This window comes from Rattus norvegicus, chromosome 10, assembly GCF_036323735.1.
Source record: "Rattus norvegicus strain BN/NHsdMcwi chromosome 10, GRCr8, whole genome shotgun sequence".
NCBI classification, from domain to species: Eukaryota; Metazoa; Chordata; class Mammalia; order Rodentia; family Muridae; genus Rattus; species Rattus norvegicus.
Genome location: NC_086028.1, coordinates 106,623,767 through 106,651,235, shown reverse-complemented (window position 1 = coordinate 106,651,235; position 27,469 = coordinate 106,623,767). Strand labels below are relative to the sequence as shown.

General features: G+C 47.4%; 1 protein-coding gene across 25 annotated transcripts in view; it reads left to right on the top strand.

Moving 5' to 3' along the window:
- Positions 1 to 27,469, top strand: part of Ccdc57 (coiled-coil domain containing 57) — a 103,635-nt gene that overhangs the window by 43,505 nt on the left and 32,661 nt on the right. For 21 of the 25 annotated variants that reach the window (XM_063270205.1, XM_063270202.1, XM_063270204.1 and 18 more), the window contains 6 exons: positions 962 to 1,062; positions 3,973 to 4,146; positions 8,745 to 8,958; positions 18,632 to 18,753; positions 22,914 to 23,045; positions 23,637 to 23,853. In XM_063270205.1, the coding sequence (XP_063126275.1) occupies positions 962 to 1,062; positions 3,973 to 4,146; positions 8,745 to 8,958; positions 18,632 to 18,753; positions 22,914 to 23,045; positions 23,637 to 23,853 (960 nt within the window). Of the gene's footprint in view, positions 1 to 961; positions 1,063 to 3,972; positions 4,147 to 8,744; positions 8,959 to 18,431; positions 18,532 to 18,631; positions 18,754 to 22,913; positions 23,046 to 23,636; positions 23,854 to 25,121; positions 25,360 to 27,469 lie in introns of those variants that run through there. The other 4 variants (XM_039087562.2, XR_010055923.1, XR_005490602.2 and 1 more) reach the window with 4 other exon arrangements.

The window sequence follows — 27,469 nt, the reverse complement described above, 5'->3', positions numbered from 1 at the left end:
GTGCAGTGCTAGAAATGGACCCTAGAGCCTAGCACACAGTGGCTCTGGCCAGCTCTCTGCCTCTGAGCTCCAGCCACAACCAGTGGTTTGGTTTTTGTTTTACGTGTATGGGTGTTTTACCTACACGTGTCTGTGTACCACGTGTGTGCCTGGTAACTGCAGAGGCCAGAAAAGGGTGTCAAATCCTCTGGAACTGAAGTCACAGATGATTGAGAGCTGCCACGTGAGTGCTGGGAACCGGACCTCAGTCCTCTGGAAAAACCAGCCAGGGCTCTGTATCCTGGGGCATCCTTCAGTTACACCCCACCCACAGCCAGGTTTTCAGTGCCAGACATTCTCCTTAAGTAGATCAAGCTGGCCTTGAACTCACTCCAAAGCCCTCTGCCTCAGCCACCCGGCCTAGATGCTGTGAGTTTCCTTGAAAGGACAGCTTTACTTTATTATTATTATTATTATTATTATTATTATTATTACTGTTATTACTATTACTATTACTATTATTTTACATGTATCTTTTACATCCTTAGAGTTGTTTTTACCATTCCATGAACAATAACTTGGAATATCAAGTGTCACTTCTTCTTTGCCCCAGGAAGTATGTGATCATCTTTTTTCTTTCTTTCCAAATAAATGGCCCTGTATTTAAGTGGGAAAATTGTTCTGATCTGACTTAGTAAGGCCGGGTTTCATCCTATAGCGCTCTCTTTCTCTCTCTCTCTCTCTCTCTCTCTCTCTCTCTCTCTCTCTCTCTCTTTCTCTCTCTCTCTCTCCATAAGGTTGTACTAAATATCACACCTCTGGTTTTTCTAGGGACCCAACTCTTTGATTCAGGGATGGACATATTTATCTTGAGTTCAATTAGAAGCTTCAGTGGACCTCTGTGGAAAAGGAGGGTCAGCTTCACAGGAAGACTGTTTTTGTTTCTGAGGTTTGAGGTGACAGCCACTGTTCTTTCCCACAGATGCAGCCCCGGCAGACCAAACACTCATTACATTGGCACTCAGAAAACTTGGAGACAGGGTGCATCTCTTGAACTTGCTAGTGACACAGCTCAAAAAGAAGGTGAGACTTAGCCTGGACACTTAAGGTTGTGCAAACATTCCAGCAGAAGAACCAGTCCAGATGTGGACACAGGTGCAGGCACCGAGAGGTTGCCAGGTGTGACCTCATTGACTTGGGGTGTCGTCCCAACTTCTGTTTTCTTCAGGACAAAGGACTGCATTGTGCAGTAGTTGGTTTATCTTATGTGTGGCCACAGATGATTCACAGGGAAGCCTAATATGATGGAGAGTGTCTATCATCTCAGCACTCAGGAGATAGAGGCAGGAAGATCAAGGTCATCCGTGGCTATAGAGTGACCCATCCCAAAATAGCAGTAGCAACAACAACAACAACAACATTGCGTGCGCGCACACACACACACACACACACACACACACAATGTATGCATGTATGTCTATAAACATGTATGTGTGCATATACATACATTTGTGTATGTTTATGTACATTATGCATTTTATAAGTATATGTATGGATGCACAATGCATATATGTATTTTTACATGTACACATAGATATGAAGAAAAAGAAGAAAGCATACAAGAAGAACCAGGTAGAAGAAAGAGGAGGCCTTGACAGAGAGCAAGATGGACACACAAGACTGTATAGTGAAGTCACTACATCTGGCTTCTTTCACTCAACCCAGAAGTTTGTTTTAGTTTGTTTTGGCTTTGAGACAGATGTATGTAGTCCTGGCACTCCCTCTGTGGACCAATCTGGCCTTAAAGTTCACAGAGATTCTCTTGCCTCTGCATCCCAAGTGCTGGAATAGTTCATTAATTTCAATGTTCACATGCGTTGCACCACACAGAGTTCTTCCTTCCTGTTTGTAGCCACACAGCAGGCTTGTGTGGCTTTGTTTATCCACCTACCTGTGGATAAACACATAGGTTGGCTCTGCTATTGGCCATTGTGAACACGGTAAACATCCCTGTACAAGTGTCACTATAGAAATGTGTCTTCGGTTTGGGGACTGTGTACCCAGATGTAGAATTGCTGTGTTAACATTATGGAGAGTCTGTGTTTACTCTTCGAGGAGCCACCAGACTGTTACCAGCGAGTGCAGCAGCAGTAGCAGCAGTGTTACCTCCCCAGTCGATGTGCTAGGGTCTGTTTCCTCCATGTTCTCACTGACACTGCCCTCTTCTGCCTTTTTGATTCTGGCCACTGTGGTTCATGTATCTCATGACACTCGACTCTGACATCAGCCTGCTTGCACTTCCCTGCTGACAAAGGGTGCTGAGTACCTTCTCCTTGGTATGGCCACCTGCAGCCTCTTTTGATGTTGAGGTCCTTTGCTCACTTACAGCAGGAGTGCACTCTGGATTCCAGACCCTTAAGCACACTGCTTGCTAAGTCTCCTATTCTTGATCTTGTCTCAACTCTTAGTCACTGGACAGAGCTCGCCCTCCTTCTCCATCACTTGGGCCTGCGGTGAGTGGGAAAGGGCATGGTGTCCTCTCACCATTCTATAAGTGCTTTTCCTGAGGTAGTGGGAAGAAGGGATAGTCATGCAGAGACAACCACAGGCATCCCTGGAACAGAAGCATTGTTTTAATTCCCGTAACCTAGAATGGATGGCCACCGTGTGAGGAAGTGTCCTTCCCATTCTCCTGGTTCTCTTCCTACCTGGCCCAGGCCACAGGGGAGCCTCATGGGACTGGTGACGTGGTGACCCTACTGCCACCCATTATAACCATGACCCTGGCTTCCCTTTCTGAACTTCACTCCACCACAGTCACTTCTCCTGTTACCTTTTTTTTTTTTTTTTTTTTTTTTTGGTTCTTTTTTTCGGAGCTGGGGACCGAACCCAGGGCCTTGCGCTTCCTAGGTAAGCGCTCTACCACTGAGCTAAATCCCCAGCCCCCTGTTACCTTTTTTTATTTTAAGATAGGTTCTCATGGAACCCAAGCTGGCTGCAAATGACCTTGAACTTCTGCTCTTTCTGCTTGTACCTCCCACACTAAAGTTACAGGCATGGACCACTACACCCTGTTCACGTGATACTGGCAGTGAAGCCCAGGGCTTCATGCATCCCGGGCAAGCACTCTATCAGCTGCACATCCCTAACCCATCACTGCCTGGTGGAGCTTTCCTTCATGCCTACTTCCCTCTCAGCTCCTCTGTGCCACTCCTCCTGGAACTCATTATGTAGACCAGGCTGGCCTCAGACATCCAGAGATCCACCTCCCTCTGCCTCTCAAGTGCCAGGATTAAAGGTATGCGCCACCTCACCCAGCCTACCATCTGGCCTTTTGATAAAAAAGATTCCCTGGTCACCAGCAATGTGCTAAAAGCAGTTATTTATATCCTCCTGGGAACCAGGGCTCAGGAGAGGATTGTGAACCCACTTTCATGCATAATTCTTCCCAGTGACAGCGAGCTTGGGCAGTGAGCATGGGCTGTACAGATGTGGGGTACATGGGGTGAGCTTGGGCAGTTAGCGTGGACTGTACAGATGTGGGGTACATGGGGTGAGCTTGGGCAGTTAGCGTGGGCTGTACAGATGTGGGGTACATGGGGCAAGCTTGGGCAGTGAGCATGGACTGTACAGATGTGGGGTACACGGGGCAGCTTTGCAGATCATCATGATGGACTGTACAGATGTGGGGTACATGGGGTGAGCTTGGGCAGTTAGCGTGGGCTGTACAGATGTGGGGTACATGGGGCAGCTTTGCAGATCATCATGATGGACTGTACAGATGTGGGGTACATGGGGTGAGCTTGGGCAGTTAGTGTGGGCTGTACAGATGTGGAGTGCACGGGGCAGCTTTGCAGATCATCATGTACAGCCAGAGGTGGAACTGGCCACGTGACCTGCTGCAATCCTTGCACTCATGCTCCCATCCTTTCTAGGACAGTCCCCACTGCCTTTCCCTAACATTAACACTGCCTTCTTGAACTGATTGCCTAGCTAAGACAGAAACCCCTGGAGCTGGTCGCTGTCCAACAGGAGATCCCCAGTGAAGTGGACCAGGTACACCTGGAGGTTTTAGAGCTGCAGAAGCAGGTGGCTGAGCTAAGGAAGCATCTCAAGATGACACAACCCCAAGGAGAGCCTTCATATATCAAGCAGTTACAGAGAGAGGTAGGTGCTAGATATGTACGACTGCCACCATATTCTCACAGCCTGGCCTGTCAGCTTCTACTGCTGAAGGAAAACATGTTTGCTGGCACATGGATAGATTCCTGATCTCCTCAGACACTGCCTCTCCCTTCCTCCACTGTTTTCCTCTGTGAGCTTGCTCAGGCCTCTTGTTCTTTCTTTGGCTGGCTATTACTATTGCTAGAATGGAGCTCATGCCCTCCTTGATTGAAAAGCCTTCCTTAGGAAACACATTGCAAAGAATGCATAACTCTTCATAGACAGGCCCGGACTGATGGCTAAGAAGGCACTGTGTGACCTGACCTGGCCTGCCTATGAGAGGAGGGGCCACAGTCCTTAATATCTGGTCACCACTGTGGCTAGGACGTTGCCTAATGGACTGAGTACCCACTGAATCCCATAGCAGAGCCTAATCTACAAAAAGGGCCAGAACTTCAGCTGTGAGACTTGACCCTTTCTTCCCACCTGAGGCCCCATTGGAACCATGGGTAGGAAAGGTGACAGTCCTACCGCTGCTGTGCCCTGAGGCTTTACCCATCCTTCAGTGACCTGGGGTGGTATGTACCCACTTATGATGACCTTCTCCCTCTGCACGGACCTGCTGTGGCCTACAGTGAGTGACCTGAGCTATGACTCCCTGCCAGTTGACCTGCAGTGACAGTGGTGACTTATGCTCACCTTTGGCTACCTGTGCTGACCTACAGTGGCCGCTTGTGGTTGCTGACGGTGACCTATTAATCACCAGAGGTCACAGGCACTCACCTGAGATGTTTAAGACAGTGTGTGCTCATATGGCACCATATTATAAGAACAGGAACACAGGCCATGCCTCTGGCAGAGGATATGTCTAAGAACAAGCAGAAGAGAAACAGGGCAGGGATGGGGGCTGAGGGAGGTTGAGGCTTCAGCAAATGACTGAACTGGCCAATACTGAAGTATCAAGCAGTATTCATCCCCAAGGGTTCCTGCGCCCAGGTCTCCCTGGCTTTCAGATCTTCCCACAAACCAGCAGTCCAGGGGAAGTGGGCAGATCATACATACACTGGATTTTAAATAGTGGTAGACTAGGTTGAAGCAGGAGGCATAGGCTTTAACAGTCACATTTATCGGGTCACACAGTAAAAATAGTTTTTAAATAGTTATTGGGTACCCTTGTTCCTGCTGGGTCTTAGTAGCTATGATTTTGACACACTATGAGGTCATTGCCAGGGTAAAGCTCCAGAAGCATGAGTGCCCAGCCCCCCTGCTGGACAAGGCCCCAAGAGTGACACCCACTGCCCAGCAGCATATCCCCCAAATGGACCAAGTGTTAGATGCCCAGGCCTGGAAATCAGTGCTTCCAAGGAGCATGGTCAGAGACCTCAGCTGTCTTTACTGATATGTAGAGAAGTGGATGAGACATATGTGTGCCTGTTCCTCACTGTCCTGAGGGCCTTGCAGCCACCAGCACCTGTTGCTCCAGAGGTTGCTCCAGACTCTCTTGCTCCATTTCTAGCATCAGCACTCCTTGAACAATGCGAGTTCCAAATGGATATGTTAGGATCGTACAGATGCCATCTGGGAACGACTCCAACTGGCCACCTCAGCCAGGAGAGATTACAGTCCACCAAGTTCATAGGAAATCCTGAAGTGACATGGGCCAAGTGAACAGACACAGGAAGAAATGGAAGCTAGCAAGGTGTCCCAGCAGGCAAAGGTACTTGCTGGAAGCCTGAGGACCAAGTTCAGTCTCTGCACCCCTGTGGTAGAAGGAGCAGGCCCACTTCTACAAGTTCTTCTCCATAAAACATATTCAGTGACCTGCACAGCACCCCAGACAGGCATAGTAAAAAGTCACACGACTTCTACATCAAGCAGTAGTGAGTAAGCATGACAGACAAGGCAGTTGAATGTAGATGTGGAACTCAAGGCAGAAGCTTAGTGAGAACTGAGGTGCCCTAATTTCCAGTCACCTAGTGTGTCTCCCACCCTCAGTTGACCTTGACCAGAAGGTGAAAAGTCCTTTCATTGGAGAAAGCTAGGGACAGCAGCTTGACCAGCTTCTCCAGCACCAGGACACCAGCATCTGTGCCTAAGCGGAACGTTCCCAAGACTCTGGAATTCTGCCAAAGCATGAAACCTGAACCTAAGTAAGAGATTACTTCACACAGAACCGGTGGAAGGGCATCCACAGATTAGCCTCTCAGGACACTTGAGGATGTCACTGTCATAAAATACAAAGTATGCTGCTTTGTGGTGGCACATACCTTTAATCCCAGCACTCGGGAGATTTCTGAGTTTGAGGTCAGCGTGCTCTATAGAATGAGTTCCAGTGCAGCCATCCCCATACATAGAGACCCTGTCTCAAACAAAACAAAACACCAAGCAACCAACCCTCTCAGATAAAGACTGAAGAACCTTTTAGCTTTAGGCACATTCATACTATGGGGGTCCCAAACTTTGGAAAGGAATCTCAATTTGGAAGAGTATGGTCAGGAGGCCAGGATCAATAGTGTGCCACTGTCCTTTGTGGGGAGTGCAGAACTTCTAGGTATAAAGGCACAGTCTCCCATCCATTCTTCAGTGTTTCAGGAAGAAGTTTATGTGGAGAGAGGTGGGCAGCCAAGCTTGGAAATGGCAGTTCCCAAGACAGGAGTCTAAGATGGCCCCTCCAAAGATCCTTTCAGCTTCTGTCAGAGGCCGGCTTAAGCCAGGTGGTGGTGGCATACGCCTTTAATCCCAGTAGAGGTGGGTGGATCCAGTCTGATTTACAGAGCAAGTTCCTCTGCAGGACTCTGGTCTGGACCCAGTGAATCTCATCAAAACATTTCTGCAGATTTCCTTACTCTCCAGACATGCTACCATTCCAAGATGGTGGAAGTGGGTTGCCACAGTGTTTATTCAAGTGCCGGTAGACCACAGTCATCTTTGAATATGTCTCGTTGTAAAATCTTTACTCAGGGGAAAGACTTCTCAGAACACTTTAACCAGATGAAAATTTTTAATAGCTGAGCCCAAGGAAATCATTCCATATCCTTGAGGCCAGTGTCCCATCAGGAACAAAGCCACACTGGGCCCTTCTTAACCCACACACAAAGGTCCTGTTTAGAGAGATGATTTGAAGCCATAGGGATCTTGCACTAGGCTAGCCCTGTCCTCCTTTCTTCCAGGTCAACCTGCCTTTCCTAGGACCTGAGTTCCTTTGTATTCTGAAGGCCACATCTGAGGAGAGACTCAGAACAAACTACATATGCTGGAAATGCATTGAGATTTGGAGTGTTTGGGCTTGTAACAACACTCCCTGGGAGCATTGAGCACTGGCCTAGCTTGGTCATAGCTTGCCATAGGACCTTCTCAGACCCAGAGTTCCTACCTCTGCTATGCCTTTCTGTGAGCCCTTCAGTCCCTTGTGTCCTGCAGCATTTGCCAAAAGCACCTGGATGCAGTGCAATCACCCACACACTTCAGGCTACCTGTGGAACAGTAGCACCCAGAGGGCACAAGCACCTGCCAGCACTGGCAAGGACCAGGAAGACAGAGCAGGGCATGCAGGATGTTCCAGGGCCTGGAACTCAAGCACCCAGAATAGTAACAGATTGTCATGGTTTCTTATAACTATCAGGAATCAGCAGGTCTTGCCAGAACCCGGTCTCTCCTATACCCTCTCCTCTTCACATACTATATTTCTGCATTGTGTGGTTTGGCCCCCAACTCCAGGTTGGGCTGAAGGAGGGGCACGTGGTGCTTCCCCAGGGTTCATGTCTGCTTGACCCTGGCACAGTGCCCCATCTCCCCAGTAGTCTCATGTACTTTCTCAGGGAAAGGTGACCATAGCTAACCCACAGGGTGGTAAGGGGACAGGCAGATAGAAGGGGTGAGCAGAAGGGGGTTGAAAGAAGAGAAGGAAAAGCATGCCTGACCCTTGTGCAGCAAACGAGGACATAGGGGGGCATCCAGCCAGCACAGGGCAGAGGGCAAAAGCAGAGTGGGGCCATAGCAGTGAGAAGTGTCTTGGCCACAGGGCCCTGTTTTCACACAGGGTTCAAGGTTCCCAGGTCTAGGGTGTTGCTGGAGGCTAATGAGAGGCCATTCTACTTTCTTCCAGAACAGAGTCCATACAGGCCCTCAGGGAGCTTCTAATGGTTGAGTATAAGTTCTCATTGTCTCCATTTGGAAGACACCCCACCTAGACTCTCAGCAGGAGCTTATGGGTGCTCTGGGTGATGGGAACAGGAGTGGAGAGACTGAGAACTATGCAAACCATACACATGCACACGCACACAGACACACAGACACACAGACACACAGACACAGACACTCACTCTCTCTCTCTCTCTCTCTCTCTCTCTCTCTCTCTCTCTCTCTCCTGGGAAAGAAGTAGCTCACCAGCTCAGCTAAAGCATGGGGAAATAGTCTCTCTTTTCTTTTGGAAGGATATCACCAGTGAGCCAGCCAGCCATGGTGATTGTAAGAGGGCAAGTGAGCACCTCAGTAGGCCGTGCATTAGGCTGTCCCACCAACCCTCAGCCCTCATGATCTCCTCCAGCAGGCCTTCTCGAGTGTCTTAACATGGCTATCTCCTGGTTGGGTTTTGTGTATAGGGTCTGGCAGACTGGCACCCTATGGGCATGGAAGACCAGACGGAGTCCCCCACTTTCCTCCAGGAAGGGGCACAGCCTCCACAGACCACATCTGTGTCCCATCTGCAAAGAAAATTAAAGGACGCAGCTAGGAAGATACTCAACCTCCTCCTAGAGAGGGAGCAGCTCCTAGAAATGGGAAATAGACTCCGAGCTGAGCAGGGCCACGCGAAAGGTAAGTGTTTGGAGCAGGATGGTAAGCCAGGCCAGTTGGGGTCACGCCAATGGGGAGGGAAGGTGGTGCCATGGTTCTGCCACAGGAGGCCAAGGGAAAAAGCTTTCTGGCTTGCTTGCTACAAGCCTGGGGCCAGAGGGAGGGCTGCAGGCTGGCTTCCCAGGGAGGCTGGAGGACAGAGGCCACTGGTGGTGGAATGGAGCCAACCAGATGCCTTAGGCACAGAGCAGGGCTTCATCTCAGCACTGGGTGTCCCTTGACCCACTCTTCTGGCCACATCTGGAAGAAATAGCTGTGTAGCAGTTGAGGCCCTGTGAGGCAAGCAGAAGGGCAGTCTCAGGCCAGTCCACTGTAGGTGTCCTCAATAGTGCAGCATTGTCTGCTGATATTCAGTTGGTTTCCCACAAGAAGCAAGTGGTTCTTGAGTCCCAGGATTGTTTGTTTGTTTGTTCTTTAATGCAAGACAGATGAATATAGTAGGCCCTGCCTGTAACCCCAGCACTCAGGAAGCTAAGGCAGAAGGATCCCCACAAGCTCCAGGCCAGCCTGAGCTATAGAAGACCTTATCTTAAAAACAAACAAGGCTGGAGAGGTAGCTCAGTGGTTGGGAGAACTTGAAGTTCAGGTCCCAAGGCCCACTACAGATAGTGTCCAGGCCAAGACCAGCCAAGAAGTAGAGCACTGGAAATGTAAAGGAGAAGGAAGAGGTCCATAAATAGATCATACTTCTGCAGGCCACCTTTCCCTCCTACACATCCCTCTGTCTGATGCTACCTCTTCCCCAAATCAGAACCCAGCATCTGTTCTTGCCTCTTACTTTCTACAACATCTAACATTGTGCATTGGTATTTTGTCTACACATATGTCTGTGTAAGGTGCCAGATTCCCCAGAACTGGAGTTACAGACAAACAGTTGTGAGCTGCCATGTGGGTGCTGGGACTTGAACCTGGGTCCTATGGAAGAGAAGCCAGTTCTCTTAACCCCTGAGCCATCTCCCCAGGACCCTGGCTTTTGTTTTTAGACAAAGTCTCATGTAGCTCAGGTTGGCCTCAGAAGAATTCCTTGTACAGTCAGGAATGAGTTGATCCTCCTGGCCCCCCTGCCAGAACTGGGGTTACAGGCTTGCATTAACATACTAGAGCGCTTACCTAGGAAGCGCAAGGCCCTGGGTTCGGTCCCCAGCTCCGAAAAAAAGAACCAAAAAAAAAAAAAAAAAAAAAACATACTCGATTTTCAATGGGGCTGAGGATCAAACTCGGGGATCATACATGTTAGGCAAGCACTGTACCAACTAAGGTGCATTGCTAATGTTTTAATCTAGCACAAGGGAGACAGACTACTGCAGGAACACTGACTTCAAGACCAGCCTGTGCTACGGAGTGAGACAAACTAAATCCAGGGATTGAAGCAATGGCTCAGGTTTAAGAGTACTGGTTGCTCTTGTAGAGAACCTGGGTTTAGTTCTAGCCCCAACTCGGTGACTCACAACTATCTATACCTCTAATTCCAGGAGATTCAACACTTACTCTGACCCCACAGGCACCAGGCATGCCTGTGCATACATGCAGGCAAACCACTCATACACATAAAACAAATAAAAAAGTCTACATTTTTAAACAAAAGAAAAAGTACAAGGCAAAACGAAAATTGTAAGGAAACAAAACTGAGTGACTGGAGCTTGTCTACACTTTGGGGAAGACGCCGGCCCCTCCGTCCTTCAGTCCTGTATGCATTCACTCTACCAACCCATGTGTACCCCACGTTCACTTACACTCACACCTCACCCAGGGTTCACGGACGTAGACTTTTAGGTACACGGTGTGCACATAGCTTGCTTTTCCTTCCAGCAGGGCATGTTGTACATTTTGAGTCATCAGTAAGCTGATTCCCAGAAGAGATGGAACAGTGGCTTCATACATGCTAGGCAAGCACGTACCAACATCGATTTCTTCCTTCTTCCCGTGGCCTGGTAATGGTGTCCGCGTTTCCTCTCATCTGCCACTAGCCTATTGTCTGTCTCCCACAAACTGCTCTCTGCACTCTTCATGAGCTATGAATGCCGGAAGAGACTTGCACAACAGAGGGTTAGAATCCTGCTGTGACCACAGGCCCATAAAAATAATCCATTAGAAAATCACGATAGGTAAAACATTCATTGTTTTACTTCATACATCCTTTATTTTTGTAGTGTTTTCTCCCATTTATTGTTTTATTATTTCCCCATTTTACTACATTATTATACTTCTGATTTATATACTAGGTATCAAACCCACGGCTTCTTGCATTCCAGTCAGATATTCTACCACTGAGCCACATCCCCAGTCCTGCTGAGGAAAATTGATTCAGCTATGAATGATTCAGGGAAAACTTACCATACTGGAGTCGGTTATACTCATCTATGATCCTAGTACTTAGAAGGCACAGGCAGGAAGATCATGAGTTCGAGACCAGCCATAGTCAAAAAAGTTAAAAGAGCAGGTAACGGAGGGCCTCAGGTTTTCCCTGTGGCTACAGCTGATGGTGTCTCCTTCTGAGTGTATGTGCCCGGGTTGTCAGATGTCCATCCCTGGTAATTACAGTGACATGCACGTACAAAAACCTGATGCAGAAATCACTAATCATAAAGAAATGGCTTTAGTACAAAATTTCACCTTACAAACCAGTTGAATACAGTTATGAAGCCAGTATCTTGTTGCTATGTCATTGTCCTGGGCCCTGGAAGCAGTCCTCCTCCACACTTGGCCTCTTTCAATTCCACAAAAGGCAACTGCCTCCTCAGAGGAGGTGTACCTTGCTTTTCATCCTCTGAGGTGGAGGTGTGGTGCTTCTTTTTGTTTTGTTTTGTTTTTGCTGTCTTTTACTGTTCCTTTAGCCAGAGCTTGAGGGCAGAGAAGCTTCCTTGGGTCTCTTAGTTTAACTGCTGTCTAGAACTGTAGCTAAGCTGGTGCTATACCTCTTCACGCGTGTGTTTGCTTTTGAGACAGGGTCTTATCTCACTGTGTAGTCCAGGCTGGCCTGGATCAAAACCCCTCTGCCTCAGCCTCCCGCCTGCTGAATCCATAGATAAGTCACCTCCTGAACAGTCACCCAGAGTCTGGTCTCGGCTCCATGGTGGGGTCTGTTCTGTACACAGTGGCCACTTCTGTCACCTTCCTGTTTTATGTTGTTGTATCCAGATGGGGTAATTGGTTTGTCTTTCATAGTCCTGAAAACCTAGCCAGAAGGACTGGGAAGATGGCTCTATGGTTAAGCATTGATGAGTAGATGTGAGGACTGGAAGATGAGTCCCCAAAATTGAGTGGATGTAGTAGCTGGAGACATGGATCCCCAGAACAAGCCAGCTGGGGAAGTTAACATATCAGTGAGCTCTGGGTGTGACTGGAAGATGCTGCCTCAAGGAATAAAAGGTGGAAGAGTGGGGTTGGGGATCTAGCTCAGTGGTAGAGCGCTTGCCTAGGAAGCGCAAGGCCCTGGGTTCGGTCCCCAGCTCCGAAAAAAAAGAACCAAAAAAAAAAAAAAAAAAGGTGGAAGAGCAAGCAAGAACAATCTCTGACATCAACCTTGGGTCTCAGAGTTCACATGTACACAGAGGCATTCATTTCCACACACGTAAATAACAGATACACACATGAAAAAAAGTCCAGCTGTTACTCCTTTAAATGCCACTTCTTGTTTCTTTCTCAGCCTTGTGTATATCACCATGATGTGTGTGTGTGTGTGGGGGGTATGTGTAGTGTGTGTGTGTGTGGTATGTGTAGTGTGTGTGTGTGTCCATTATATAATGTGTGCGTTTGTGTGGGTGAGTGTTGTGTGTCTGTATGTATGAGTATTGTGTCTGTGTCTCTGTGTGTGTCTGTGTTGAGTAAGTGTTGTGTGTGTGGTGTTGAGTGAGTGTTGTGTGTGTGGTGTGTCTGTGTGTGTATGCGTGTGTTTGTTCCTCTTCTTTTGTTTTTCTGAGGCTTCAAAAGTGGCTAGATTCGTTCCTGGGGGCTATCGGTTAGCACCTCTTCTCTATTTCTTTTCTTGAGTTGATTTGATTGCTCTTCCCTGGTATCTTGATTGTCTCACATTTTACTTGAGTCCTCCATGTTCAGCTATTGCATGGTCTCTGCTGTTTTGGTTTTGTTTGTTTGTTTGTTTTTGTTTTTTGGGTTTGTTTGTTTGCTTGCTTGTTTGTTTGTTTTTCGGAGCTAAGGACCAAACCCAGGGCCTTGCGCTTGCTAGGCAAGTGCTCTACCACTGAGCTAAATCCCCAACCCATTTTGGTTTTTTTAAACAGGGTTTCTGTGTAGTCCTGGCTGTCCTGGAATTTGCTCTGTAGACCAGGCTAGCCTCAAACTCAGGGATCCACCTACCTCTGTCCCCAGTACTGAGATTAAAAGCATGCGCTGCCACACTTGGCTTGCCATTGCATGTTTTAGGGTGTAAATTCTCATTCTCTCAACTATGACTTCAAACTTGTCCTAGAGACATGCAGGAAAGTTACCAAATAACTAATCTCAAGGCACATACTCTTGTGGGCTCAGGGTTATACTTCACCCTTGAGTTATCTAGAAGAGATTTTCAAAATCCCTTTTGGTTATTTTTTTTAATCTAATATGCTGGCTTCTGTTTTTGTATTCTCTGCTGTTGAACGCCTTTATAAAACACACTCACATTCTGAATTCGCTTCTGTTCCTCAGGTTGCCTGCTGTGGTGCCTTAGAACCTTTCCATTTTTGCCTTCTACCCGAGCCTCCCTGTCCTTTTGCTGTTTGTTCTTGTGCTGAGTGTAGACTTTACACTTCATCATGGCTCACCCAGCATGCTTCGGTGTTTGACAATATCCATGGCTAGGAGATCATTCCAGGAAAAAAGCATGGCTCTCATGCAGGTGTGGACGTGAGCCTGGGTTTAAATTTTGTTCTTTATTGGACAGTGAGGAATAAGACATGTTGTGACCCATTGGAAACCTCCCAGTCCTCAGTCCAACATGAATTCCTTTCTCGTTCCATTTTACTTCTCAACTAGAGCTGGGAACACTGATTCCATGCACTCCAAGTGCTCCATTGAGTGTACCAAGCCAAAGTTCCCACCCACACCTGATTGAAACAGAAGCTCCCTGACTGACTGGCCACCCAGACTTACCAGTGAAAGCAAGAGTGCTGTCCCTAGCAAAGAGAACATTTTCCTGCAGAATGTGGGAAACAGTGTCCCAGACTATTTCAGGCCTTGTCTGTACAGGATACTCATGCCTCTTTGCAAAGGCTGTGTTCTGCAACTGTACAAGTGAGCGATCCTAAACCAGGTATGATGCGAGCACCTTTTAATCCCAGGACTCGAGACAAAGACAGGCAGATCTCTGCGAGTCTAAGGCCAGTGTGTTCTCTACAGAGATAGTTCCAGACAAGCCAGGGCTGCAGTGACCTCAGGATTATCATCTTCATCATCTTCTTTATGTCAGACTGGGTGTCTCAGCACTTGGGAGACTGAAACAAGAGACAGACAGTTCTAGGCCACCCTGTCTACAGAACTAGACCTGTTTAAACAACAACTTAAAACATGTCAAGTTAATGAGAGAATACTTACTTAATTTCAGGACCATCCCTCAAGTGAAAGAGTACAGAAGCATTTATTACACCTTCCCTCTTTTTACTTTTTTATTTTAGGTTTATTTAATTTTATATGTGTAAGTGTTTTGGCTATGTGTATGTCTGTACACCATATGTGCATCTGGGTGCCTGAGGAGATCAAAAGAAGGCGTTAGATCTCCAGGAACTAGAGTTTTTGATGTTTGTGAAACACTGTGTGGGTGCTTTCAACTGAACACAGGTCCTCCTTAAGAGTAACAAGTCCTCCAAACAGCTGAGCTATCTCTCCAATCTCATCCCCCACCCTTTTTTTTTCTTTTTTTCCCTCCATCTTTATTAAATTGTGTATTTCTTATTTACATTTCAACTGTTATTCCCTTTCCCAGTTTCCAGGTCAACATCCCCCAACCCCTTCCCCTCCCCTTCTATGTGGGTGTTCCCCTTCCCATCCTCTCCATCCTCCCCCCATTACCACCCTCTCCCCAACAATCACGTTCACTGGGGGTTCAGTCTTGGCAGGACCCAGGGCTTCCCCTTCCACTGGTGCTCTTACTAGGCTATTCATTGCTACCTATGAGGTTGGAGTCCAGGGTCAGTCCATGTATAGTCTTTGGGTAGTGGAAAGCTTAGTCCCTGGAAGCTCTGGTTGCTTGGCATTGTTGTTCATATGGGGTCTCAATCCCCTTCAAGCTCTTCCAGTTCTTTCTCTGATTCCTTCAACGGGGGTCCCGTTCTCAGTTCTGTGGTTTGCTGCTGGCATTCGCCTCTCTATTTGCTGTGTTCTGGCTGTGTCTCTAAGGAGAGATCTACATCCAGCTCCTGTCTGCCTGCACTTCTTTGCTTCATCCATCTTGTCTAATTGGGTGGCTGTATATGTATGGGCCACATGTGGGGCAGGCTCTTAATGGGTGTTCCTTCTGCCTCTGTTCTAAACTTTGCCTCCCTATTCCTTCCCAAGGGTATTCTTGTCCCCCCCCCCTTTTTTTTTTGGTTCTTTTTTTCGGAGCTGGGGACCGAACCCAGGGCCTTGCGCTTCCTAGGCAAGTGCTCTACCACTGAGCTAAATCCCCAACCCCTCTTGTTCCCCTTTTAAAGAAGGAGTGAAGCATTCGCATTTTGGTCATCCTTGAGTTTCATGTGTTCTGTGCATTTAGGGTAATTCGAGCATTTGGGCTAATATCCACTTATCAATGAGCGCATACCATGTGTGTTTTTCTGTGATTGGGTTACCTCACTCAGGATGATATTTTCCAGTTCTATCCATTTGCCTATGAATTTCATAAAGTCATTGTTTTTGATAGCTGAGTAGTATTCCATTGTATAGATGTACCACATTTTCTGTATCCATTCCTCCGTTGAAGGGCATCTGGGTTCTTTCCAGCTTCTGGCTATTATAAACAAGGCTGCTATGAACATAGTGGAGCATGTGTCTTTGTTATATGTTGGGGCATCTTTTGGTTATATGCCCAAGAGAGGTATAGCTGGGTCCTCAGGTAGTTAAATGTCCAATTTTCTGAGGAACCTCCAGACTGATTTCCAGAATGGTTGTACCAGTCTGCAATCCCACCAACAATGGAGGAGTGTTCCTCTTTCTCCACATCCTCGCCAGCATCTGCTGTCAACTGAGTTTTTGATCTTAGCTATTCTCACTGGTGTGAGGTAGAATCTCAGGGTTGTTTTGATTTGCATTTTCCTATGACTAAAGATGTTGAACATTTCTTTAGGTGCTTCTCAGCCATTCGGCATTCCTCAGCTGTGAATTCTTTGTTTAGCTCTGAACCCCATTTTTTTTTGGTTCTTTTTTTCGGAGCTGGGGACCGAACCCAGGGCCTTGCGCTTCCTAGGTAAGCGCTCTACCACTGAGCTAAATCCCCAACCCCTGAACCCCATTTTTTAATAGGGTTATTTGTCTCCCCACCCCTTTTTAAAGTGGGACTTTGCTGTGTTATCCAGGTTGGCCTCATTCTGGAGCATTGGAGTATTCAGAGCATTAGAAACTCAATGTGTGTGTTGTATATGGGATATGTGTGTAGTGTATGTGCTGTGTAGATGTATGCGTGTGGTGTGTGTGTGTGTGTGGTGTGTGTGTGGAATATGTGTGGTGTGTGTGTGGTGTGTGTGTGTGGTGTGTGTGGTATATGTGTGGTGTGTGTGTGTGTGTGGTATATGTGTGGTATGGTGTGTGTGTGTGTGTGTGGTATATGTGTGGTGTGGTGTGTGTGTGTGTGGTATATGTGTGGTGTGGTGTGGTGTGTGTGTGTGTGGTATATGTGTGGTATGTTGTGGGGTGTGTGTGTGTGGTATATGTGTGGTGTGTGTGTGTGGTATATGTGTGGTATGGTGTTGTGTGTGTGTGTGTGTGGTATATGTGTGGTATGGTGTGGTGTGTGTGTGTGTGGTATATGTGTGGTGTGTGTGTGTGGTATATGTCTGGTATGGTGTGGTGTGTGTGTGTGTGTGTGTGGTATATGTGTGGTATGGTGTGGTGTGTGTGTGTGTGGTATATGTGTGATATATGTGTGGTATGGTGTGGGGTGTGTGTGTGTGTGGTATATGTGTGGTATATGTGTGGTATGGTGTGGGGTGTGTGTGTGTGTGGTATATGTGTGGTGTGTGTGTGTGGTATATGTGTGGTATGGTGTGGTGTGTGTGTGTGTGTGTGGTATATGTGTGGTATGGTGTGGGGTGTGTGTGTGTGGTATATGTGTGGTATATGTGTGGTATGGTGTGGGGTGTGTGTGTGTGGTATATGTGTGGTATGGTGTGGGGTGTGTGTGTGTGGTATATGTGTGATATGGTGTGTGTGTGGTATATGTGTGGTATGGTGTGTGTGTGGTATATGTGTGGTATGGTGTGGGGGGTGTGTGTGTGGTATATGTGTGGTATATGTGTGGTATGGTGTGGTGTGTGTGTGTGTGTGGTATATGTGTGGTATGGTGTGGGGTGTGTGTGTGTGGTATATGTGTGGTATATGTGTGGTATGGTGTGGGGTGTGTGTGTGTGGTATATGTGTGGTATGGTGTGGGGTGTGTGTGTGTGGTATATGTGTGGTATGGTGTGGGGTGTGTGTGTGTGGTATATGTGTGATATGGTGTGTGTGTGGTATATGTGTGGTATGGTGTGTGTGTGGTATATGTGTGGTATGGTGTGGGGGGTGTGTGTGTGGTATATGTGTGGTATATGTGTGGTATGGTGTGGTGTGTGTGTGTGTGTGTGGTATATGTGTGGTATGGTGTGGGGTGTGTGTGTGTGGTATATGTGTGGTATATGTGTGGTATGGTGTGGGGTGTGTGTGTGTGGTATATGTGTGGTATGGTGTGGGGTGTGTGTGTGTGGTATATGTGTGGTATGGTGTGGGGTGTGTGTGTGGTATATGTGTGATATGGTGTGTGTGTGGTATATGTGTGGTATGGTGTGTGTGTGGTATATGTGTGGTATGGTGTGGGGGTGTGTGTGTGTGGTATATGTGTGGTATATGTGTGGTATGGTGTGGTGTGTGTGTGTGTGTGGTATATGTGTGGTATATGTGTGGTATGGTGTGGGGTGTGTGTGTGTGGTATATGTGTGGTATGGTGTGGTGTGTGTGTGTGTGTGTGTGTGTGTGTGTGTGTGTGTGTCCTGCACAGGCAGATGCTTACTTAATGAGCTGCCTGAGGCCTGTGTTAGTGACTGTTCATTCCTTCTACTGTCCATGCAGCTGTCTGAGGGTTAGGGTTATAGGTTAGAGTTTGCTGGGAAGTAGTGCTGTGTGTCCCTGGGCTCTGCTAGGAGATGATGGTGTGTCACAATTCACACCTGACCTCTGTCACCTAGTTCCTTCTTTAAAGTAAAAATTTCTTTGATTTTGAAAAATAGTTTGCTGTTCCTGCTCCCTTCCCCATCCACCTTGTTTTTTTGAGACAGGGTTTCTCTGCATAGGCCTGGCTGTCCTGGAACTCTCTGTGGACCAGGCTGGCCTGGAGCTCCTCTGACTGACTCTGCCTCCCAAGTGCTGGAATCAAAGGTGTGTGCTACCACTGCCCAGCTTAACTTGCTGTTCTTGTGTTCAAGAACTCCTTTATGATGTGCAAGGGAAACCAACCCTTTCCTGATTCTGTTTCCAGGGAAACTGACTCCTTGCCCAGGTCCTCCCACCTCTGAGCCCCAGGATCCCCGGGAGGTACCTGAGAGACCTTTGGATCGTGGCCCACCTTTGGGACAATTGCAGCCCCATTCAACAACTCAGGTACCTTCTTCACCTAGAAATCTATGTTACCATTTCCTAAGTGCCCAAGTATAAGTTTTCAGTAGAAGACAACAAGAACCTCTTGTTTCAGCGCCCACCATGATGCTGGCCACACCACGCTCACTCTTGCCTTTCTTCTTAATTTGTCTTGAGTTTTGGAGAGAGAGCTTCACTATGAAGTGCAGCTTAGTGTGAACCCTGGGTCCTAAGTGCAGGAATTACACAAGTGCCCTACCATGCCTGCCTCCTGAATTCGTTTATGGCTTTAAGTAACTAATTATACATATGGTTTACTAGCGCTGCCCATATGGTATTACATTTTTAATCTTTACCAATATAAATTTTAAGATTTGTATCTTTAATAAGAATATCTTGGAGCTGGAGAGATGACTCAGTAGCTAAGAGTACTTGTTGCTCTTCCAGAAGAACTGAGTTTGTCTCAGGCGGCTCCTAGTCTCCGGTAACTAACTGTCGCTCCAGGGCATCTGTCTTAGCTTACTTTCTATGGCTGTGACAAAACTCCAGAACCAAAAGCAGCTTGGCAAGGAAATGGTTTAATTGGCTTACACATCCCAATCATGGTCTATCACGAAGGGAAGTCAGGGCAGGAACCGAGAGCCGGAAACTGAAGCCGAGAACATGGAGTAACACTGCTTACTGGCATGTGTCTCAGGACTTGCTCAGTTAGTTTTTGTTTTGTTTTCTTAATCTATTTGTATTTTATGTGCATTGGTGTTTTGCTCGCATGTTTGTGTTCTGTGTGCATGCCTGGTACTTGTGGAGACCAGGAGAGACATGAGATCCCTTGAAATTAAAGTCACAGATGGTTGTTAGCCACCATGTAGGTCCTAGAAATCAAACCTGGGTCCTCTGGAAGAGCAGCTTGTGCTTTTAGCTGTTGAACCGTCTCTTCAGCCCCTACCTTGCTGTCTTACACAGTCCAGGACCGCTTGCCCCAGAGTGGCACCGTCCGTGGTGGGATGGGTAGGACCTTCTCACATCTGAAGTGGGGATTTTCTCCATTGAGACTCCCCTGCCAGATGACTGCAGCCAGTATTTGAATTTTTTTTGAAAATTTTTTTTCAGAGCTGGGGACTGAACCCAGGGCCTTGCACTTGCTAGGCAAGTGCTCTACCACTGAGCTAAATCCCCAACCCCGACTGCAGCCAGTATTAATCCACCCCTTTATTTTCTTGTTTTCTGAAGGTTAGTAAGTCTGTTCCTCTACTGCTCTGTGCAGCTGTCTCAGAGGCAGGGCTGTGGATTAGGATTAAGTTGTGCTGTGTGTCCCTGAGCTCTGCTCATGTTGATATCATAAAATTCTCAGTCTTTAAATTTTTAAAACACTTTAAAGCCGGGCAGTGGTGTCGATATATGCCTTTAATTCCAGCACTTGAGATCAGAAGCAGGTCGATCTCTGGGTTCCAAGACAGCCAGGGCTGCACAGTGAAACCCTGTCTCAAACAAGATGATCTCTCCTCAGGTTTTACCCAGAACAGCTGTGACTTGCAAGATAAGAATTCCCAGGTGGAGCAGCATCCAGGGCTGCTCACTGGGAACTTCAGCTGAGGTAGTGGGCCTGCCTCCCTGAGACCTGAGGTAGCATGCCTCTGCCATGGGAATGTTCACATCGCCTCTTCCTCCCACAAATTTCAATACACCTAGTAATTTCCATCACTGGCTGATGAAGCATAGCAAGCTTTTGCCTTGGAGCTAACTGTGTACCTAGCAGGGTTATTTGATTTTTGAGAGCATTGCCACCTTCCTGCTTATGTTCCTAAAGTGCAGGGATTTTAGGTCACCACTCTGGGCCAGCTGAATGTAGGTTTTAAGCTGCTGCTGATCAGCACCTTTAAGTCTATGGGAATTGTTTTTGGAATCTTGATACTGATTCGTACCTGTTGAATAATGCAAATATATCCTCCCAAAGGACTTTGCCTTTTGAGTTTACGTAAAGTAAGTTAAAAGAAAAGAAAACCTTGTGGAAATGATTTGCCTTGGGGTGATGTAAATTCCAAATTTACTCCTAGCCAGGTGGGAAGAGTAGGCTTTGGGCCAGGGAGCAACATGCTGACCATCACTGGTAAGGCCCACTGAGGCGGTGGTGGAGGGGGGGCAGGGCTGAAATGTGGAAAAAGAATATCAGGAACACCAAGAAAGAACATCAAAGCTTAGGCTTAAGCAGCTGGTTAAGGAAGAGGGGTCAAGTCGAAGGTACTCCTTCTCCATTCACACCTGTGCTTGAGACCACATGCAAAGCACAAGCCAAGAAGAGCCAGGCCAGGCACAGGGGCAAGGCCACCCAGAAAGCAGCCATGGAGGGAACAGCTGAGGCACAGCAGGCCAGTTGTTCCTCAGAGAAGAAACGGAGCAGGATTAGCCAGAGAAAGTGGGGCAGGCCCAGGTGTTTCCCCATCGGACCCCTCTCCTCACAAAGGGAAGTCTGAGGGAAGCATTGGGAAACATGACTGAGTCCAGAGAGGAGCCCCGTTTGTTCGTCCATTCATTCGTTCATTCATTTGTTCAGAGTGGTAGGTACTGCTGGCACTGCTGGAGAGTAGACTTCCCCACCTGTTCGCCACCACCTCCCTCCTACCCCCATGGGCCCACATAGAAATGCTACACTCCGTGCGCTTCCACTCCTGACCCATGGGAGATGCTCTTCAGTCCAGGGAGGTTTCACCTCTAACCACTTGGGAATTTTCAGTCACTTGTACTTGTCATTACTGAAACTTCTCAAACTTGTTTTGTCAGAAGAAACCTTCCCATACCAAGTAAACAAGCCTGCTGTCCATTACAGTAAGGCATGTCTGATATCTGACTACTTCTTCCTAGGATAGTAAATATTTTATTCAACTATTTTTTCCAAGCAACAAAACTAACTCTGTTATTCCATCTACTTAAATAACTTAAAACTCAAGGGGTTGGGGATTTAGCTCAGTGGTAGGGCGCTTGCCTAGCAAGCGGAAGGCCCTGGGTTCAGTCCCCAGCTCCGAAAAAAAGAAAAAAAAATAACTTAAAACTCTAGAAAAGAAATGCTGGAGACTGAGGGAAGAGGACGGAGTTTAAGGCCAACTTGAGCTACAGTGAAGCCCTGCCTTAAACACAAACAAAACAAACAAAACAGCTGGAGAGGTGGCTCAGCAGTTAGGAGTGTTGACCGCTCTTCCAGAGGATGTAGGTTTGCTTCCCAGCAGCCACACAACAGCTCATGACTGTGTAACTCCAGTCACAGGGGATCCCATGCCATTGTCTCGCCTCTGTACGCAGCAGGCATGCATACAATACAGGGGAGCATGAGGCAAAACACCTATAGTCGTCAAAATATAAAAATAGCCAGGTGGTGGCATATGCCTCTAATCTCTTTAATCTCACGAAACAAAACAAGAACATATATAGTCATTTTTATTTATTTTTTATTTATGTTTATTTCTAGTAGTAATTCTACCTACCGTGTAAAAGTAGTGGAAAGAGCTGGCAGTGGTGGTGCCTTTAATCCCAGCACTGGGAGGCACAAGCAAGTGGATCTCTGTGAGTTCAAGGCCAGCCTGGTCTACACAGAAAAACCCGTCAGAGATGGGGGGGGGGGGGGGCAGGGAGGCCATAAGTTGGCTGTGCGCACTACTGTGAGCACTAGAGGACTGCCAGAGAGATGGCACCCTGCCCCACCCACTGCTCTGAGTTTGGCTTGTGCCCAGCTGCTTTTCCTTCCTGTTTTCCTTGTTTCCTGTCGAGCCCTTTAGTGTTTGTCCTCTTTGATGCCCTGCCTCCCTTTCTATTCACTTCTCTGCAGAGCATGGATGGGTCAAGAATTCAGACTGTACAATGGGCAGAGTGGCCCAGCTGGGGACCAGCCCAGGAGGCTCTATCTTGGGCTGGGGTCTACTTAAGCCAGAACCATGCAGGACTGCCCTGCTCTTGGGGAAGAGACTTATGCTTGAAATTCATAGCTTCCTTCCCCAGAGGATCGTGAGAACCACCTAGGCCAACTGGAGCAAGCTGGCTGAATCTGTAGTAAAACAAGCATGTCCTTCCTTTAAAGACTGACAACAAATGAAGAGCCCCCATCTCAGGATTTGGGAAGTGTTTCTTTCTAATCTTGTAGGAGAGCTGATACACCAATGATCAGGTCCTAAATCTCTCTTAACTTTCCATGACAGGACCCCAGGCACACCAAGAGAAAATGTGTTTCTGAATATGCAGGGAAGAATCAACCCCACTCGGCACAAGTGGTCAACAAAAACTCCACCCCACAAGGCCACAAGGCAGGAATGGCATCAAGGCCTGTGCAGGTATGGCCAGGTGCTGGGGTGCAGTGGCTCCGAGGGTGCATATGGGAGCTGGAGTGTAGCCATAGGAGTCTGGGTACTGGAGTACAACCCAGCTGTATGTTCTCACACACACTCTCACACACACAGCTGGATGTTCACACACACACACACACACGCACGCACACACGAGTATGGAACTTGAACTCCTTGGTGCCTTAGAAAGGGTCACATTGCTCTGTTGCCTGCCATGGGTTTGCCAGCAGGTACTTCACTTTACAGAGGTGGAGGACCACAGACTCCAGGACAGCTGGTGTACATTCACCCCACAGTGGCCATCACACTCCAGCAGGAGCCTCAGCTCTCAGGGCTGTCTCCATACCTCTATGCTGGACTCATTTGGGCTTTGGACACTCAGCCAAGCCTGGTGATGTCAGTCAGCACTGCCAGTGCACTTTGCCCAGAGCACTCAGGTGCTCTCCAGGAGCACATCTCCATCTTGGGAAGTATCCTGATTCCTTTATCCTGATGGGAGCAGGGAGGAGGAAGAGCTATACGCATCTCACGCTGGAGAGAGAGTAGCTATCGAAGATAACTGCCTCTTAACTTTCCCAGAAGCAGCATAGAATCCCCACAGAGACTTGGAAGTCAGTTTATCAGAAAGAAAACAGGACTCCAAAGCTACCACAGGCTCAAGAAGTCCCCGAAGAAAGTGACCACCATACACACAGATCATCTTCATTGGCCAGCAGTTCCCTCCTAGATACCTGGAGGCTGCTAGACCTGGGATCCAGCCTTTCAGGCGTCCCCTCACAGGATAACTCTGCTGCAGGTAGGAGATCTGCCTGCCTGCCTGCTGCCACAGGAGTGGGGCAGGGCGGCTGTGGGAACAGGGTGGCTGTGGTGTTCTGAAGTGATTGGGGCTGTGTGTTGCATTCTCTCTGCCATTTTGATCTCCTGGGCCTGTGTATCTTAGTTCTTGTATGAAGCCAGGGTGTCCCATGTCTTGTATCATAGAGCCCTGCAGACCAGAAACAGTATCATATACAATGTTCCCCAGGACTTGTTAGGATGAAATCCACTTCTCCACAGGTTGGATACAGGGTGGATGGCCTGCTTCTCTAGAAGATTCAGTGATGGTCAAAGTGAAATTCTTAGGGAAAATCTCTCCAAAGGGCTTACTTTGGGGGAACTGTTTGAGATGACAGAACAAGGGTAGAAGAAACACTGATTTAAAACCAAAGCCAGACCAAACAAACAATGCCTGGCATGGTGGTGCATACGTTTAACTCCAGCACTCGAGAGGCAGAAGCAGATGGGCAAGTGAGTTCAGGGCCAACCTGGTCTATATAATGAGTTCTAGGACATCCAGAACTATATAGAGAAACACTGTGTCAAAAGGGGGAGAAAGTACAGCAGCTACATTGAGTGTGGTATGTGGTCCAGGGTCCTTCTGGTGTTAGGTCCTGGATGTGTCCTTCTTGTCACAGTCCATGCTGCTGTGCCCTGTGCCGGGAGCTGTTCCCCCACAGTTGGTTAGGGTTAGGTCATTTCCAGTCCTTTGTCATTACAAATAAGACAGTGGTGAGTACCCTTGAACATGCACGCTAGCCCGGATTTTATGTCAAGTGAGACAGTTCTGACGTGAGCGTGATACACATGCCTCTGGTCCCAGCTACTCAAGACACGGAGACAAGAGGATCAATTAGTGGGTCCAGAAATTCAGTACTTCCCGGGGAACATAGCAAAATCCTGTCTCAAAGAAGTAGAAGAGGAGAAGGAGAAGGAAGGGAAGGAAGGAAGAAGAAGGAGGAGGAGGAGTTTGCTTTCCCAAAAAAACAATTACTGTTGCCAGGCAGTGGTGGTGGGCCTACGCCTTTAATTCCAGTGCTCGAGAGGCAGAGGCAAGTAGATCTCTGAGTTGGAGGCTAGCCTGGTCTACAAAGTGAGTTCCAGAACAGCCAGGGCTACACAGAGAAACCCTGTCTCAAAAAAAAAATCTGTTAAATCATTCATACACAATGTCTTACTTATATTGTTATGGTAAAGACTATGACCAAGTTAATTTAGAAATGAAAGCATTTAATGTGGGGTTTACAGTTTCAGAGGCTCAAGAGTCCATGGTGCTGGAGCAGTAGCTGAGAGATCATATCTGGAGACACAATCACCAAGCACTGAAAAGCAACTGGGAGTGGAATGGCTTTAAAAACCTCAAACCAGGAGTTGGGGATTTAGCTCAGCAGTAGAGCGCTTGCCTAGCGAGCGCAAGGCCCTGGGTTCGGTCCCCAGCTCCAGGAAAAAGAAAAAAGAAAAAAAAAAAAAAAAACCTCAAACCAAACCAGGTGTAATGGCTCACGCCTTTAATCCCAGAACTTGGAAGACAGAGGCAGGTGGATCTCTGTGAGTTCAAGGCCAGACTGGTCTCTATAGTAAGATGTAGGACAGCCAGGATGGTTACACAGAGAAACCCTGTCTCAAAACAACAAAACAAAGCAATCAACAAAAGAAAACCCCAAACCTGCCCCATAGTGACCACTTCCAGCAAGGCCACATCTCCTAATTCTTCCCAAACAGTTCCACAACCAGGAACCAAGTGTTCAAGCCTATGGAAGCCATTTCATTCAAACCACATATATGTGTGTATGTACATATATACATATATTTATATTTAGTATGTGCGTGAGTATATATGTGTGTGTGTGTGTTCCCTCAGTATTGTTAGGAGAGTAAAAACCTGCAGTCTCGGTGGACACCAAAGTTATGGTGTCTGCCAAAGTTAGAAACAGCACCTTTTTTTGTCTTTGGGATCCAGGCCTACAGCATGGGAGGCAGATGCTCTACCACAAAGCTATATCCCCAAACAGGTGTGTGCATGTGTGTGCCATAGAATATATGTAGAAGTCAGAAAACAGCTCTCAAGAATTGGTTCTCTTCTTTCATCTAGTGTCCCAAGGATGAACTCAGGTCATCAGGCTTGGTGGCAAATACCCTTATGTACTGAGTCATCTTGACAGCATTTTTTAAAAGAAACTGTCTCTAAAGGGCGATGTTTTCAAACTCCCTATGTAACTAAGGATAACCTTGAACCTCCTGCCTCCTGGGTACTGAAGTCATATGTATACACCACCATCTGTGGCTTATGCTGTGCTAACCCAAGGCTTCCATATGCTAGGCCCTTACTCTTAACAACTGAGCTACAGCCAGGTGGTGGTGGCACCTGCCTTTAATCTCAGCACTTGGGAGGTAGATGCAGGTAGATCGTGAATTCAAGGCCACCGTGCTCTACAAAGCGAGTTCCAGGATAACCAAGACTTGGAAAAAAACAAAACCACTAAGCTACATCCTCGCCTGCCCAGGTAGTCTTCATGTTTGTTAACCACTTTTGCATTAAGGAAAAAAATTAAATACAAAAACCATTTAAAAAAAAACCAAAAAACAAAAAAACAGAGGGGTTGGGGATTTAGCTCAGTGGTAGAGCGCTTGCTAGCAAGGCCCTGGGTTCGGTCCCCAGCTCCAAAAAAAGAGAAAAGAAAAGAAAAAAACAGAAAAAAAAAAAAAAGAGACAAATGTCTGAAAGTTCAAGGCCAGCCTGGTTTACAAAGTGAGTTCCAGAACAGCCATGGTTACACAGTGAGCCCATTTCAAGAAACAAAACAAAGAATTGGATAACAGGAAAATAGGCCCAAGAAAGAATTAAGGAAGAAGCCAGCAGCACTGCGTACAGCCGAATATAGGGAAAGCAGCTCTCTGGCAAGAGGTGCCAGTCCCAGGTTCTATCCTAGCACAGAGAGGAAAAAGAAGGGGAAGATGGGGGAGGCACTGGGAACAGAAGGCAGAGCTCCTGGACTTGTTACAAGATATCCCTACTCGTCTCAGAGTAGTAAGACCCACACCCAGGAGGTTATAAGACTGCTGGCACCAAAGGGAGGTGGGTTCCTATCTGTGAGTGCAGGTTCCTAAGGAGACCAGGGGATTGAATACCCCTGGAGCTGGAGTTACAAGGAGGTTATTGTAAGATGCCCACTGTGGGTCTTGGGAACTGAACCTGGGCCTCTGGAAAAGCACTTAACTGCTGAGCCATCATTCTAGCCTCAGTGCCATCCTTTTGAGGGTTGTAGTAGTGGACAGACTGTTGTGACTCAGCACAGGGAGCTGAAGAGGGTGGAAATGCACCCAGAACAAAGAAGCCTGAGCAATGTCACCAGCGGCTGTTCCTCAAAAACAGTAATCTCAACTTAGCCAGTACGAGATGTGGCTTCACAGCCACTCCTCTGTCAAAGCTGGGCATGGTGACACACATTGGGACGAAGTGAATCTCCGCCATCGAAGAGGAGCAGTGCAGAGTCCAGACTGGCAGCAGACACAGCTGCTGTGAATAAAACTTTTTTTTATTTATTTTTCCAGTAGCAGTAACATTCTGTTCCTTAACCTGGATGTATAGAACCTTA